This window comes from Mastigoproctus giganteus, chromosome 7 (assembly GCF_048544385.1).
Source record: "Mastigoproctus giganteus isolate SK-2022 chromosome 7, ASM4854438v1, whole genome shotgun sequence".
Lineage (NCBI taxonomy): Eukaryota > Metazoa > Arthropoda > Arachnida > Uropygi > Thelyphonidae > Mastigoproctus > Mastigoproctus giganteus.
The window spans coordinates 96,747,794-96,762,951 of record NC_143581.1 but is presented as its reverse complement, the minus strand read 5'-3'; the positions used below and the strand labels follow the sequence as shown (position 1 = coordinate 96,762,951).

Here is a 15,158-nt window from a genome sequence, read left to right as displayed (position 1 = left end):
CTAAATGATCCTGCTCAAATTTATTAATTTTTTTCACCTCTATGATATGCTGTGACACAATGGACACCTTTTCATTAAAAAGAAACAATAATAAAGGATAGTGTCACAATTTGTGGGATAAAGAATTTATGTACCATACTTGTTTTCCCTATAAAAATAAAAGCCATGCTGCTAAGAATATTGTTTTAAAGCAGTGCACTCATTCAGCATAAAAAGCACACCAGAATTAGTAATCTCATTAAACTTCAGAGCATTCTTAAATAAAACAGGTAGCACTAAAACTGACGATGTATAATAATGATAAATCATATATTCAATTAATTTATATAGCATTTTCTTTAACAAAATCCCTGCACAAAGAGTTTCAAACTATGGGCATCAGTTAAAGATCAAGTTTCCTGCAAACCATTTTAGAAAACTGCTCTTTTGAGTAATTATTTAGTCAAACAGGGTGTTTGACTAAACAATAATTACTATATTTAACCTTTATTGAGAATAACAAAGAATTAAATCCATAAAATGAAAGTTTCAGCACTTTACATCTAATCCACTAGTGTAAAAATAATAACTGCTTTCCATATACTCTGTAGTTCAAAGAACTATGGAGGATTACAAATACACATTACTTACAAGTGAAAATTAATTTTCAAAAGTTTATATCAAATTCAATTGGCAACCTAACTAGAAAAAAAAAATAAATAAATAAAAGCAGGGTGCTTTCAGCTCCTTCAAGAATATACAAATTTCAAGGGGGATCTTTGAAATTTGTATTAAGAAATTACCTAAACTAGGATATGGTTTCAAAGAGAACAATAATCCCCTATTATATTTACAGGGTAGTCCATATATTACCAAGAAATAATTTGTATAGTTTAATTCTTCAGGTTAATTTTATGCCCATCTTACTTTATTAATATTACATTTAGATGTTATTTATAATATTTAAAGGGATTACTCGAACTGTTTGTAGCTTGCTTCTTGGGAAACTGACATATAGTCCATCCTGTGTATCAAGATTTTAAATTTGACATATTCAGTCTCTTTTGCTAATAGATCTTAACTGAGTTGATCAACATTCTGAGTATTAGCTTGTAAATTGCTTGGATGCTTTCTTTAATTTAAAAATGAATAATTTTTCATTTTCAAAAGTAGGTCCTATTTTTTAATTTCAAGCCAAGGTTTACCTCTCGAAGATATTTTTCTTTTCTGAGCGAATAAATAAAAATACACTTGTCTGGGTCAACTACCAGTTCTTAAACTGAATTAATGGTGAAGTTCAGAAGGTCTATATTTATTTTAATATTTGGAATATATAGAGACTTTAAACATTATCAGTCCTATCACAGGTGGGATTTAGGGGTTATTTAAATGTTAAATCTTTACTTCTGTGTAAACCCTGATGACAACTGATAAGGTTTAACCCCAGAGGCTCACATCTGGTGAGTATGTGCTTGGCACACCTAGGGTCCTGAGCTGGATATCATCATTCTTCTCTTTCTTGGTGATTCCCTTCTACTTTTGACTCTCTCTCTCTCTCTCTCTCTCTCTCTCTCTCAGGGTAACTCGGGGATTTTTTTTTTTTTTTTTTTTTTTTGGCTGGTGCAGCATAAGCCTCAGGCTTCCTTGCACCAAGTGGCTGGTATTAATAATATTAAAATGATGTTTTGCTTAAGCTAGAATAGCAGTATTTTCAGTTTTCTGAAAGCATCTACATGTCTTTCAAAATTTACATACATTTCAGTGTTGAGCCAGCAGAAGAGACAAAGTTGTTTCAACAAGTATATTGCTTCATTTTTATGGTTCTCTCAAAATCTTCCATAAGTGGTGTGCAGTGTAAATGTGAATATAAATAAATAAAATAATTAGTAAAGAAATAAGTTGTGAAATTTCAATGCAAGAAAACTGAAATAGCTTCAGAAAATAACCCTACTCAGTAGAATGGTTTACTGTAGGGACATTTGTTTTGTTTTATTTGGTTTTTAGGAGCATTAGCAACTAAGGCCATATTGCTCCGGGATATGCGCTGGTCATTCCCTGACCTTTCCGCATCCTCCGTATTTGGTGGTCACGGGCTCGAACCCCGGTCTAATCAAGAAGCGTGTGCTGTGCACTGCTACTCCTTCCCACCTGGCTACGGAGGCACCTGTAGGGACATGACTGTGCCTCCAATGCCAGAGCTTGGGCTTGCCACTCACTTTAGAAACAACTGCATTATCCAAGAGTCAAATTAAAATTACTAATATCAATTTTAATCAAATAATATCACTATTGTGATTAGTTTCACAGTTATTTGTCTCCAGTATCAGACAACAGCCTCATTAGCAACCTTGTATAAAGAGTGTCAATCTTGTTTCTGAAGTGAGCAGTAAGCCCAAGCTTACTGCTCACTTTAGAAATAAGATTCAGGTTAATTGTATATAAATAAAAAAAGATGTGAGGGAATATGCAACTGATTATATAGAACTAGATAGAGAACAAGAACAATTGTTATTTTGCTTATTGCACAAGAGAAATAGAAGGCGCCTCAGTAGCCAGGTGGGAAGGAGCAGCAGTGCGTAGCACACGCTTCTTGATTAGACCGGGGTTCGAGCCCGTCACCACCAAATACGAAGATTGCGGAAAGGTCAGGGAATGACCACCGCATATCCCGGAGCAATATGGCCTTAGTTGCTAATGCTCCTAAAAACCAAACAACAAACAAACAGAGAAATAGAAACAATTTTAATAAATAAATAAGTAGCATTTACTATGTATGCACAATAGTTAAATAATACACAGAAAAAAAGAAGAAGCTTGAAGATGGCTGGTTTATACTACAGATTTCCACAGACTGAATCTTTATGATCTAATACTTTCTGATGGTTAGTTTTTAATAGTATTCTAATTGCCACTTTGAATTATAAAATTTGTAATAAAAAAAAATAATAAATAAAAAATAGAAAAATGCAAAAAGTAGGTTTCCTGTCTCTTTTTTTTTTATGTTTTAATTGTCCAAGATGGCATTCTTCACTCTAAACAATCCTGAAGATAAGATCTGAAAAGTGAAAAACTATCATGAATAGTTATTTTTCAAAGACTACCTCAGATTTTCAGATTCGAATGTCTGGACATTTTATTCCAAATACCAAAAAATTGTTTTCTGACGAACACAAAAAGAGGATGAAGAAAAAAGTTATTTAGCAACCCCATGCTACACTTACAGAATATTTTTTAGTAAGAGAGAAAAAAAAAAGTAAACTATTAAATTTAACAGTCATACTGAAGTGTAGCATGAGTTTGCTAAATAACTATTTTTAACAAAGTTAAAAAAAAATTAATCATTAATAATAATAATATTAAACTATTAATATATTAATAAAACTTAAACTAATGAAAAATACTCTTATATTACATTTTATGAATTAATAAGTTAATTTACCAAAATGCTACAATTAGACAACTGATCACCTCAATACCTAAACTTAATATTGACAATATTTTGAGATTTTACTAAAGCTCATCTTCAGGCCTGATAAAGTAGGGTAGCCTGCCTACTTTAGCAGGCTTGAAAACGAGATTTAGTAAAATCTTGAAATACTGCATTTACATATATGGAGGTGACCAGTTGTCTAACTGTTGCATTTTAATAAATTAACTTAATTCATAATATGTGGTATAAGAGTGTTTTTAATTAAAAAAAAAAACAATTACCACATTCTGACACATGAATATTTAAACCTAAAAATCAATTCAGATGTATGTCTATATACCAGTGAATATTCTGAATGATTATTCAGAATATTTACAAGTACCCTCCCCCAAGGAAAAAAATTATATTAGTCATCACATTCCATCCCAATTCCATCCCTGCCCTTCATAAAAAAATAATGAAACCGATGGCTGAAGGGAATGTTTCTGTCTTGTTACTAACATATATATAGTGAACTCCTCTTGATCATGTGTTTATTCCAGAGTATAAAGAGAAAATTTATATTTTTTTTATAATCACAAATGTGAGGTCACTTCTTCCAAGTTCCAGTTTTGCAAGCAAGGAAACAAATAAAATATTGCTAAGCACAAACCTTCTACTCTATGCAACTCAATGTTAGTTCTCCTCCCCAAGTGGGGATAGGAGTGTTCTTTTATACATTCGATTGCTTTATTCTAAACATTTAGATTTTACTTCTTTCATACTATAGATGAATTTTTAAGCCATTACAAATAAATGCAAACATACAGTTATACTATTCACCTCGTCTCACTCACTTAATTTACTGAACTGAGTAATTAATAATTATTCAAAAGATACACAGATTTATTAAATTAGCCATGCTCCTTTATTATGTCTAGATGATCACTAGTTTAATATATTCAACTGACAAATACATTAACATGAGGATCACAAGAGCTTTAAATTCTTGTAAATAAATATATAGCATAATTCTTGTAAATAAAATATAACATTTTGTGGATGTTACAGCAGTCATGCAACTGGCTTAATGTAATGGAGTCGTATTTTATCGACTTATGGCAAAGTCTGACATGCCTCTGCAAGGATAATAAACAGTTGACAACAGTGGGCAATTAGGGTCTTCAACTCATGCCATTTAAAATCCTTTCATAAACCATTTTATAGTAGACAACTTTCTCTAGACTGCATCATCTATTTTAATGAATGGGGAAAATGTCATATCACTAGAAACCTTTCAAAAAATTATTTTATATGTTGTGCTTTTCTTTTCCTGGCTGCTAACATATCATAAAAAGGATTATGACTGATGCTTTGCCTAGGAAGAAAAAAAAAAAAAAAAAAAAATGTATTAATGAAACCAAACATAAAATAAAGTCAGAAATTCTTAAACCTTAAGAGTTCAACATTTACAAGCTCAACAACACATCAAACTTATTAGCAATAAACTAACTTGTGAAAATGTAAAGTACAATAATTGAAAGCAAAGAATACACGAATTAGAACTATTACAGTATTAAAACAACTGGGACAGCCATTGGCCAGTTATGAAGCTGAGTTACTGTTCTAGATTAATAATAATACTTAAAAAATAAAAAAAAAAATTCATTACATCTGTAATGTACCTACTGACACCTTGCAATTCTGAAGATACTATATTAAAAATTCCTTTTCAAATTGCAGAAGTGCTTGTGCAACTAATGTTCAGGTTTTGAGATTTATAGGTACATGATAAATGGTGAATACCTTCTCCTAGTAACTTCAGTACTGCTCTATTTTTTTGCATTTCTACTGATTTACATTTCATTGTATCTTCCTTTTCTTGCTGTTTCCTTCTTCCATCCACTTCGATTCTAAAGGCTTTGTTGTATTTCTTGTTCACATCCTTTAAAATTTGTGAATGTTTTTTAGTAATTAATAATTAGTATTAGAATTAGGATTTACTAATTACTAATTTCTAATACTAATTAAATATTAACGTACAACTTAATACTTAACTTAAACTAATTAAATCTAATACTAATTAAAAGACTAATTATTGTCAAAAAAACGATGCAAGGAAGCAAGCTTATACAGGATTGGGCGCAATAAAAAAATAATAAAATTAATAATAAATAAATAAAATATCTTTTGGTTCCACTATAATTTAGTACACACATGCAAAAATAAAAAAATGCCCCTTTCTTAGAATTCTATACCTAACAATAACCTTAGGAGTACCTGAGGACCTTGCTGAACTTCCAGTAGGTACCTTGGCCAAAAAGGTTGAGAATCACCAGTATAAGAAATTCAAAGATGGATATGGGAATGTTTGCGATGATCCAAGAAGTGAGTATCTGTCAACCTCTCAAAATGAGTACACAAGTTTGGGAATTGTGGCAAGAGATCATTTGACCCTCAGAATGATGACTGATGAGTTGGATATGAATAAGGAGACAATTTGTCAAAGTCAAAATCTGCATAAAGATTTAGGGAAAAGGAAGATCTGTGCAAAACAACATTCATATGAACATGATGGCAGAACTAAATAGTCACAAAAAATGAGTTTTCCAAGTCTTTCTGAAGCTTGTATGAACACGTAACAAGTGTATTCGGTCTCTTGGGGACTGTTTTGAGGGAGACAAGTAAGAAAATATTGCTTATCCAAATTTTGCTATATTTGAATTCGATCATCACTTTTTTGCTATGTTGTGTGTGTTTGTGTATATATACACACTGAGTTGGCTTTGCATTAGAAAACCCCCTTCCCTTCTTGTATAAGAATGGACTGGTCTGTGATGCTGGTGAAGGCTCAAAGTCAAGAATGGTGATATAAGATTGTAGTTTGCACACGTGATGATCAGTTTTGTGAGTGTCTGTGAGGGACAGATTGGTGTCGAGGTCTTACTGATTTCGAATGTGGAATGATTGTGGAGACAAGACGTATAAATGCTAGTATCTTGACAAAAGTCAACATTGTAAAGTGCCCCATTCTGTGGTGTCATTTGTCTACTGTGAATGGCTCAAGAGTGGACAAACAACTAGCCAGCCAAAGCTCAAACTTGGATAGCCATGTGTGGTTGATGCCTGTAGTGAATATCATGTGTTACATCTTGTAACGAAGCAGTCATGCAGTACAGTGGCCCAGCTAACCACCCAGTACAGTGTAGAAATAACAAGACCTATATCCATATGTACTGTTTAGTGTTACAGGTCAGTGCAACTGGGGGTCACCCCCAAATCCACGTGGACTGTATGCTGGATATTAGCTTGTATAGGTTATGGCAGTCGGCAGCTGTCACAGGTACCCATGCTCGCTGCAAGATACAAGAAACTGCACCTTGCATAAGTCCATTAGTATTAACACTGGAACACAGACATGTGGAAATCTCTCACCTGGTCTGATGAATTCTATTTCTAACTCTCTCATGCTGATGGGCGTACCGCATGTGCGGAAAGCAACATGAGACCATGGCACTTGGATACACTGTTGGTGTTTTGGCAGGCTGAAGGTGGTGGTGTTATGATTTAGAGGCTGGGCTGTTTTCTGGGCATACACTGTGTGCTCTGATCACCATTGGTCAATGGCTCAATAGAAACACCTACCTTTCTATCTTTGCCAACCAAGTACACCTCTTCATGATGATAGTACTGGTCAACATGTAAAGTGATACAAAAACAAAAATACTCAATCTTGACTAATTTTATGCTGCTGAACATGAAAATTGCATTAAAATTTGTTTATTGGCTTTTGTTTTCAAATTACAGTTGGGGTCTCGTATTAGCGAGTTATTCTACATTATCATCTACAGCGCTTGGAAAAACACGTGGAAACAACAGTTTCAGTACCACCCATGTTCTTATCACATGATCGGCAACTGTCGGCTCATTCTGCATCACATGATATGTTGTTGTCGCCTCAAATGCGTCTTAAACTCTGTTGCAGTAATCCTTGAATACGGCTAGGTACTGGGCGATTTGTTCTCAGTTAACGGTTTTTCTCAGTGAGATTACTACTTTTTGTGCAGTATTAGTGTCGTGTAAGAGTAATATTGTGTGATTGTGTAATTGTGTGAACAGTCTGGATGACTTCTGTTAGGTATGTGGAGAAGTCACATTAGCTTCAAGAAAGAATCCCTTAACTTGAGCAATAAAAAGGCCTACTTTTTGTACTTTGGAAGTAGGTGACCAGGATGAGAACCGGGTTCCACACATATGCTGCACTACCTGTTCATCAAAACTCAATCCGTGGATGAATCGACAGGGATGTTTTATGTCTTTCGCAGTGCCCATGATATGGCTAGAGCCAACAAATCACGTCACAGACTGTTACTTCTGTATGGTGCTTCCTATTAGAAAAGGGATGACAATGAAGAAAAAGTGGAGAGTGACATACCCAAATATACCATCTGCAATTCGCCCCATGCCTCACAGTGAAGCCTATTCCTGAACTAGCCGAATGTTTTTATGTACACTCTGATTGAACATCAACTTGATATACACGAAGAAGTACAGCAGCCGTCTACATCAACGGATCCACCATTTTGTCCAAACCTTTATCCTTTTGAACCACATAAGATCACAGAAAGTGAGCTTAATGACCTCATCAGGGATCTCGAACTGCCAAACAATAAGGCAGAGCTTTTGGCCTTGAGGCTACAACAGTGGAATCTTCTAGATTATTCTGTGAAAGTGACAACATTTCGTACTTGAAATAAAGACTATGATAAATTCTGTTAAACAGAAGGTGAACTCACTGTCTGTAAGGATGTTGATGGTTTATGGCAACAATAAACATGAGGCACGTTCCTGAAGAATGGCAACTATTTCTTGATGCTTCTAAGGTTAGCCTTAAGGATGTGTTATTACACAATGGAAATATGCTGCCTTCAGTACTTCTTGCATATGCCTTCCATAAAAAAAGAAACATGCGCAAATATGGAGAACATCCTCTTGGGTGTACACTATCAGAAGTACGAGTGGCAGATATGTGCTGATTTAAAGATAATTGCCATCTTATTAGGATACAAAAGGGTTACACTAAGTATTGTAGCTTTCTCTGCGAGTGGGATAGTCGTGCCAAGGATATGCACTATGAGAAGAGGAGTTGGGCTCAATGAAAATCATTAAGACATGGAATGAAGAATGTAGCATCCAAATAAAGTTTTGCTTCCACCACTCCACATCAAACTGGGGCTCATGAAAAATTTTGTGAAGGCTTTGGAAGTGAAAGGTCCTGCATTCATATACTTCCAAAAGAAATTCCTAAGACTTAGTACAGAGAAGATTAAGGCAGGCATTTTTAATGGTGCACAAATAACACAACTTTTCAAAGACAATTAGTTCGAATGCATCCTTAGTGATAGTGAGAAATCAGCGTGGAAAGCTTTTCGAAATTTTTCGACTGGTTTTCTATGAAACGTTAAAGCCAGCAACTATTATTAGCCATATGGTGCAAGGAAGCCTGAGGCATATGCTGCACCAGCCAAAAAAAAAAAAAAATTCCCGAGTTCCCCTGAGAGAAAGGAATCACCAAGAAAGAGAAAGAGAAGAATGATGATATCCAGCTCAGGACCCTGGGTTTGCCAAGCTCATACTCACCAGATGTGAGCCCCTGGGGTTACAGACAGTTTGTGGAAGATGTCATTACCTCTTATGAAAAACTGGGGTGTAACGTCATCGAAGATGCATTTCTTGCATTCACACCTGAATTTCTTCCCGCCAAACTGTGGTGCCATCAGCGATGAACATGGCAAGAGCTTCCATCAAGACATCGCAGTGATGGAACAAAGATACAAAAGCAAATGGAGTGCAGCCATGTTAGCCGATTATTGTTGGATTGTGACAAGGGATTGCCCCCGAAGCTGAATACAAGGACGATAATACAAGTGAAAGATGAAAAGGTTCTGTGTTTGATAGAAGTATGTTCGTAGCTATATCTTACTGCCATATAAATAAAAAAAAATACCTTGTATATCAAAAAATCCTTTTTTTGAAAACAAGAGCCAATCTCCATTTTAAGCACTATTCCTGTGTTTAGCACCCCAAAATCTATAGAATAAACTTACTTTCATTCCCATAACAAGATATGACCCAAAGTTTGTTGTTCAGCGTAATACATCCAGGAATCTCCAGTGTCTATCAACAAGATGTGCTGTGCTATAAGCCCGGCAGGTTGCTAATTGGTTTCAGGAATGAGACAATGAATTCTCTGTCCCTCCACAGCTACTCACTCACTCACTCACCCACCTGATCTCAACCCAATTAAGCATTTTTGGGACCTGCTAGAAAAGGGCATTTGATGCTATAACTGTCCACCTCACAATGGGTTTGCATTACTGAACACATTATACAATACATGGGCAGCACTCCTAGAGGACACTCTGTAACACCTTGTGGGGTCCATGCCAAGATGGGTACATGATGTGTTATGGGTAAAAGTTAGCCCTATGAAGTATTAGGTAGGTGTTGCTAACACAAAGACAACTCAGTGTACATGAAAACACACCTAAAAAGTATCGGGGCATTACTGATTGCGGATGGAAATAGACATTGGTGAGAGTGGAACTGGGACTACGTATATTTGCAAAATGAGCTAAAATTTTTTTTGGGAGGTCCTATCTAGCAGCAGGATAAGATGGAGCTGTGCCCTGAGACCAACTATAGTTTTCGCCACTTCAATTCCCAACAGTGTTGAATCCAGGGGGATGACCAGAGGTGAAATTCACCTCAGGTGGAATAACCCCCCCCCCAGTGAAAAAATAGTAATTTTTATTTTATAAAACATGAATTCAATAAATTTATGTCAAATAAACAACACAAAAAATCACATCAAATAAGTGTGGTGTACAAATTTCACCATCTACCACCTATTAGGTGGTAGATGGTGAAAATAAAATTCAAGACACGAAATTTTCAAATAATTAAACGGGCAATATTTCTGGCTGCACAAATTGTAACTAAACACCACTATTTCAAGTATCCGCATTTTCGTTTTACGGATCCTTTTATTTTCACACAAACCATCTCTTGATAGTTTGTGTGAAAATTTCACACAAATGGTCTATTTGTGACTAATTCTTTGTTTGTATGTCGCAAACAAGATTGTAGGCTGTGAATAGGTTCACCTGAATTGGTTCCTGACAGATGCTATTGTAATTGTAATTATAAAGTGTCCTGCAGCTTTCAGGAGCCTGCAGCCACTAATTCAATCGTCAGCAGTTTCGCTTTATGGTTTTCACATTCTTTTTTTTTTTTGTTTTTTTTCACAGCAAGAGTCTACTTGTGGCTAATTCTTCCTTTGTATATCGCAAATGAGACAGTTTGGTTGGAGCCTATAAGCAATACATTTTATAACCTTTTTATTATATATGCATTGTATTGCAAGATTGCATGAAGATAAGCTGAAGGCCTGAATCAGTTATCGGAAAAATTAACAAATGATTGATACACATGCAAAGAAAAAGCAAAGAAGAGTAACATTATTACAATACAGTACTTGCATGTTTGATTATAATTTGTATAATTTTTTTTTTTTTTTTGCTAATTTTAATCGGTGATTTTCATATTAAACTGTGAGTAATGTGGTATTTGTGAACTGACTATTATTATTTAGATGTTAAATAATAAATATTTCCTTTTGTTTCCTATTTTGTTTTCTCATATTCTCTTATTATAACATTCATAAATATAAATATGCAGATTTGTTTGCAACATATACATATATTGCAAATATTAAATAATAATAAAAAAATATACTACATGTACCCTCCGAAGTTTACATTCTTCCACCCGGGAGCATGTACCCCCGAAGTTGAATAAATGAAATGAAAGCCAGAAGAATGAATGAAAGTGTAAGTGTGTGAGAAAAAGAACACAAACCATAAATGCTACAGTTAAATACACACTAACCATAGTTTTAATAAGTATTTAAATTTACATTACACATTATTGCATCCCCCCCTGGTGTTTGAGTAAAAGATGAATGAGTGTGAGTGAGAGAAGAGAAAAAAAAAAAAATATATATATATATACATACATATATATATATATAAAATATAAGAAAAAAAAGTATAAAAATAGAATGCAGATTATGAATGAAGTAAATGTGTGTCTCTCTCACCCCTTTGCCTGGTGAGTTCCCCACTGCCAACTAACATATCCCACCCCGGAGCGGGATGGGCAGCTTGACCTTCCTACCGGATTCAACACTACTTGGACTTGACAACCATCAGCAACGAAGGCATTCTGTGGCTTTGCTGCTGACATGCCATTGCCTATCTGAACTGGGTACTCTAACCCGGTTACCTTTAAAACCCCATCCCCAGGCAGGGGAGGAAGGAGACAGGTCTCTGTCTTCTCTCCTCCCTGCCTACCCCACCATACTTTGCCTGGTGAGGCTCGTCTCCACTGACCTCTTTGGGGATGCCTATTCTATCGTCCCTATATTCTTCTATCTGTTTTTCTCCCAGTCTTCAGTCTCTCCCCCTCTCTCACTAAACCGACTGAGTACACCCGTTAACAATGCTGCCAAATTCTAATCAACATCTAAATTCTACCATTTTCTTGTAAATCTCTTTCGGCCAAATTCTAGTATTCACCCCCCCCTTTTTTTTTTTTTAGGCCTTGCCACTGAAATCCTTGGAAATTAGGTGGTGGAGCCTGCCAGAGTACTTAAATAATCTACTGGGTGCCTGACCTGCCTTCTCGTGGCAAAGTGTGGGCAATGGTGGGTCCCAATGGCTAAATGGTCTGAGAAACAACAGAACATAACGCTACACAACAGACCACTTCCCACACACTTTTTAAATCTCTCACCTCCACAGAGTTCTGTGTCACTCGCAAAGAATACAACACGGAGATGGGGGAAACTCCTGGTGCCATCAGACAACTAACACACTTTACACTGTATGATACTCGCACCAATTACATTCAGTAAGATAAATGTACAGCATGGTCAGAGATTAAAAATACTACAGTTAAACTGTCAACATTTTGCATCTGCAATGAGTCACATCTCCAAAATAATTAAGGGTGGTGGGACAGTATTATGCGCAGGGCTAGAGTGTCCCTCTGTCCGGGGAACTTATACTGTGTTCTGAAGGACTATCTTTATGGAAGGCAGATAATGATAAGGACACCATTCATAGAATGGGAGAAAGCAGTCCAAAGAGGCTGCTCACAGGGTTCAGTCCTGGGGCTTACGCTTTGGAATTGGGTGCTTGATGAGTACCTTAGGATGCAGCGTGTGGATGGCACGCACATCATAGCTTATGCAGACGATGTTGTTATACTGGTGAGTGGAGATTCACGCCGGTTGTTAGAGGAGTGGACAGAAGCTTCTCTGAGTCAGTTCTTGGATTGGGCAAGTCTGCATAAGCTGCAAGTCTCTGATGAGAAATCCGTTGTCGTACTCCTGAGGGGACGTCTCAGTTGGACCAGGCCACTGATTTGCTGCTCTGGAGGTTTTTCTCTTAGAGTGGTGAAGAAAACAATGTACCTGGATGTTGTCCTAGGGAATCGAATGACCTTTGCTGCGCATGCTACATATGTGAGGGACAAGGCTGTTGATTGTTATGGCAACAGTCATTCGTATCCTATTTTATTATTTGTTTATATCTAAAATTGGCTTTCAAGAGTAACATCTTTTTTAATTTGCTGTTATTAATAAGATATGATGGTTGTAAAAATTAAGATAACATTTTCAGAGACAAGGATAAACTTTTTTTTTTCTTTCATGCTTGGAGTTACAAAAATTTATACAAACATGCAATTTACTGTTGGCCACCTAGTGTAAAGAGTCTCAGGCTTTTTGCTGCACCAGCCAAAAAATAATATAGAACTGTGTCTCCGTCATGTAAGTCCCAATCCACTGACCTTTATATTTTCACAAACAATCAGCCTCAACTATTCACAGAGGTAACTTATTCTGATAATTAATTGCTTTCTAAAACAAAATTTCCTACAGTTCAATCTATACCTCTCCTCTCTTATTTCCGATCGCCTCATAGGTACCTAGTCATCAATTTCTGTTGTGCACATTTTCAGTCTTTCTTCATATGGGTAGCATTTTGTCTTCTTTTAATTTTCAACTTTACTGATAAACATAAAAAAAGGGCAATCTTTAGACTTGTAATAACAGTTATGCTAGTTACTTCTTTTAGCAGAAATGATTATGGAATCTGATTGCCTCTAATGGCTATGAGATTCATACTATCATCAAATTCTCAGTATGAGGCTATCCACCAATATAGAGCACTCTGCTATCTCCACAACTAATTTTAACTTCTGCAGAGCATCTGTGGGTTCTGATGGCTGTTAATTTTTATTTTTAGTTAAGCTCATACAAGTGTGATGGGGATTAGGTTACACTGTTTCGCTGGCGATTCCATTCTTTGGATATTTAGAGGTGCAAAAATAGGTGTGCAGTAGGGCTTGCATAAAACCGAGAAATTTCAAAACAGAGTTTAACCGAAGTTTACTCTTAAAACCGGTTTTAAAACCGATTTTCTCAGACTTAGGGAAAATAATTAAAAGCGTATAACACAGGTATTTATTTTATCTTGGGTAGATTGTACAAATCGTAATCAAATCTTTTAAACAAAATCTATCACCTCTCATAGTAAAAAAAATAAAAAAATTAAAATATTCCAAAAAAGTAACGAGCTTGAGATTATACAAAATTACAAATTGTATTCAAATCCTTTGAATAAAAACTATCTTCTTGTATAGTAAACAAAAAAAAAAAAAAAAAAAAAATAAAATAATAATAATAAATAAATAAAAATAATGCGAAAAAAAAAAACAGCTTGGGGAAATTACTTTACTATTTATTGCTCAGCTTTTTTCTGAAAATGATCCTTTAAAAAACACGGTATATTAAGCATTTTTCCTGATAGACTTGACCTTATTTTTGTGTTAAAGAGACCAGTGATCGAAAACACTCTCAGATTGGATACTTGCTGGTTTAATGGTCAGCAGTGCTCTATAAACTTTCTCCAGCTTTTCACTTCTACTGCTAGTTGCCTCCAAAAGTTTAAATTCTTTGCTGATTTCCAATTCACTCGGATATTTTGAAGGCTATTCAGTTAATCTCTTTATTACACTATCATACTCTTGCATGAGTGTATCTCCAACATCGGAACTAGACGAGTCTTTGTTTTATTCTAAAAGAACAGTTCGTTTATTTTCGGTTTCTTCATTCAACGCTAAGACTCCTTTGGAATGTTTTGCAAATAATCTCTGATAAATCTCTTCAGCATGCTTTTTCAAAACTTGCTTACTTGGAAAATCAAAAGTTCTTGAACCTCAATCTTCTTTCCTAAACTTTTTGGGGTTGTGTAGATAGCTCAGCAAAGCCACAGTTTGGCCATTTCGTCTTGCATTGTAACGCTGCAAAAAGCTTTGGTGAAACTTTAAAGCAAATGGGTTTTCTGCTGTATCAAGCTGTTGAAAACTCTGCTTTAAGTAAGTCTGTATCTTCTGAGGTTATAGCCTTCAGAATCATTTCAACTGGTCACAAAGTTTCACATAGCAATTCAAGTGTTTTCCAGTCATCGTCAGACACAGCTTCAGTTGACAGTACTGCACATAGAGCATTTGGAATGCAATTTTTCAATTTCAAAAATCTCCCAATCATATAGAATGTGCTATCCCATCTAGTCTTGCAATCTAATATATGTTTATATTCTTTCCCATTAAATTTTGCTTTAACAAAATTTTGTAAGACGTC

At 35.4% G+C, this 15,158-nt stretch overlaps 1 protein-coding gene across 3 annotated transcripts in view; it reads right to left on the bottom strand.

Annotated features, from left to right (window-relative positions):
* Nucleotides 1-4,476: 4,476 nt before the first annotated feature.
* LOC150083093 (cytohesin-1-like) overlaps nucleotides 4,477-15,158 on the bottom strand; it is a 491,792-nt gene continuing 481,110 nt past the window's right edge. For 2 of the 3 annotated variants that reach the window (XM_090377029.1, XM_090377030.1), the window contains one exon: nucleotides 4,477-4,766. In XM_090377029.1, the coding sequence (XP_090233155.1) occupies nucleotides 4,694-4,766 (73 nt within the window). In that variant the 3' untranslated portion in view covers nucleotides 4,477-4,693. The remainder of the gene's footprint in view (nucleotides 4,767-15,158) is intronic. The other variant, XM_090377033.1, reaches the window with a different exon arrangement.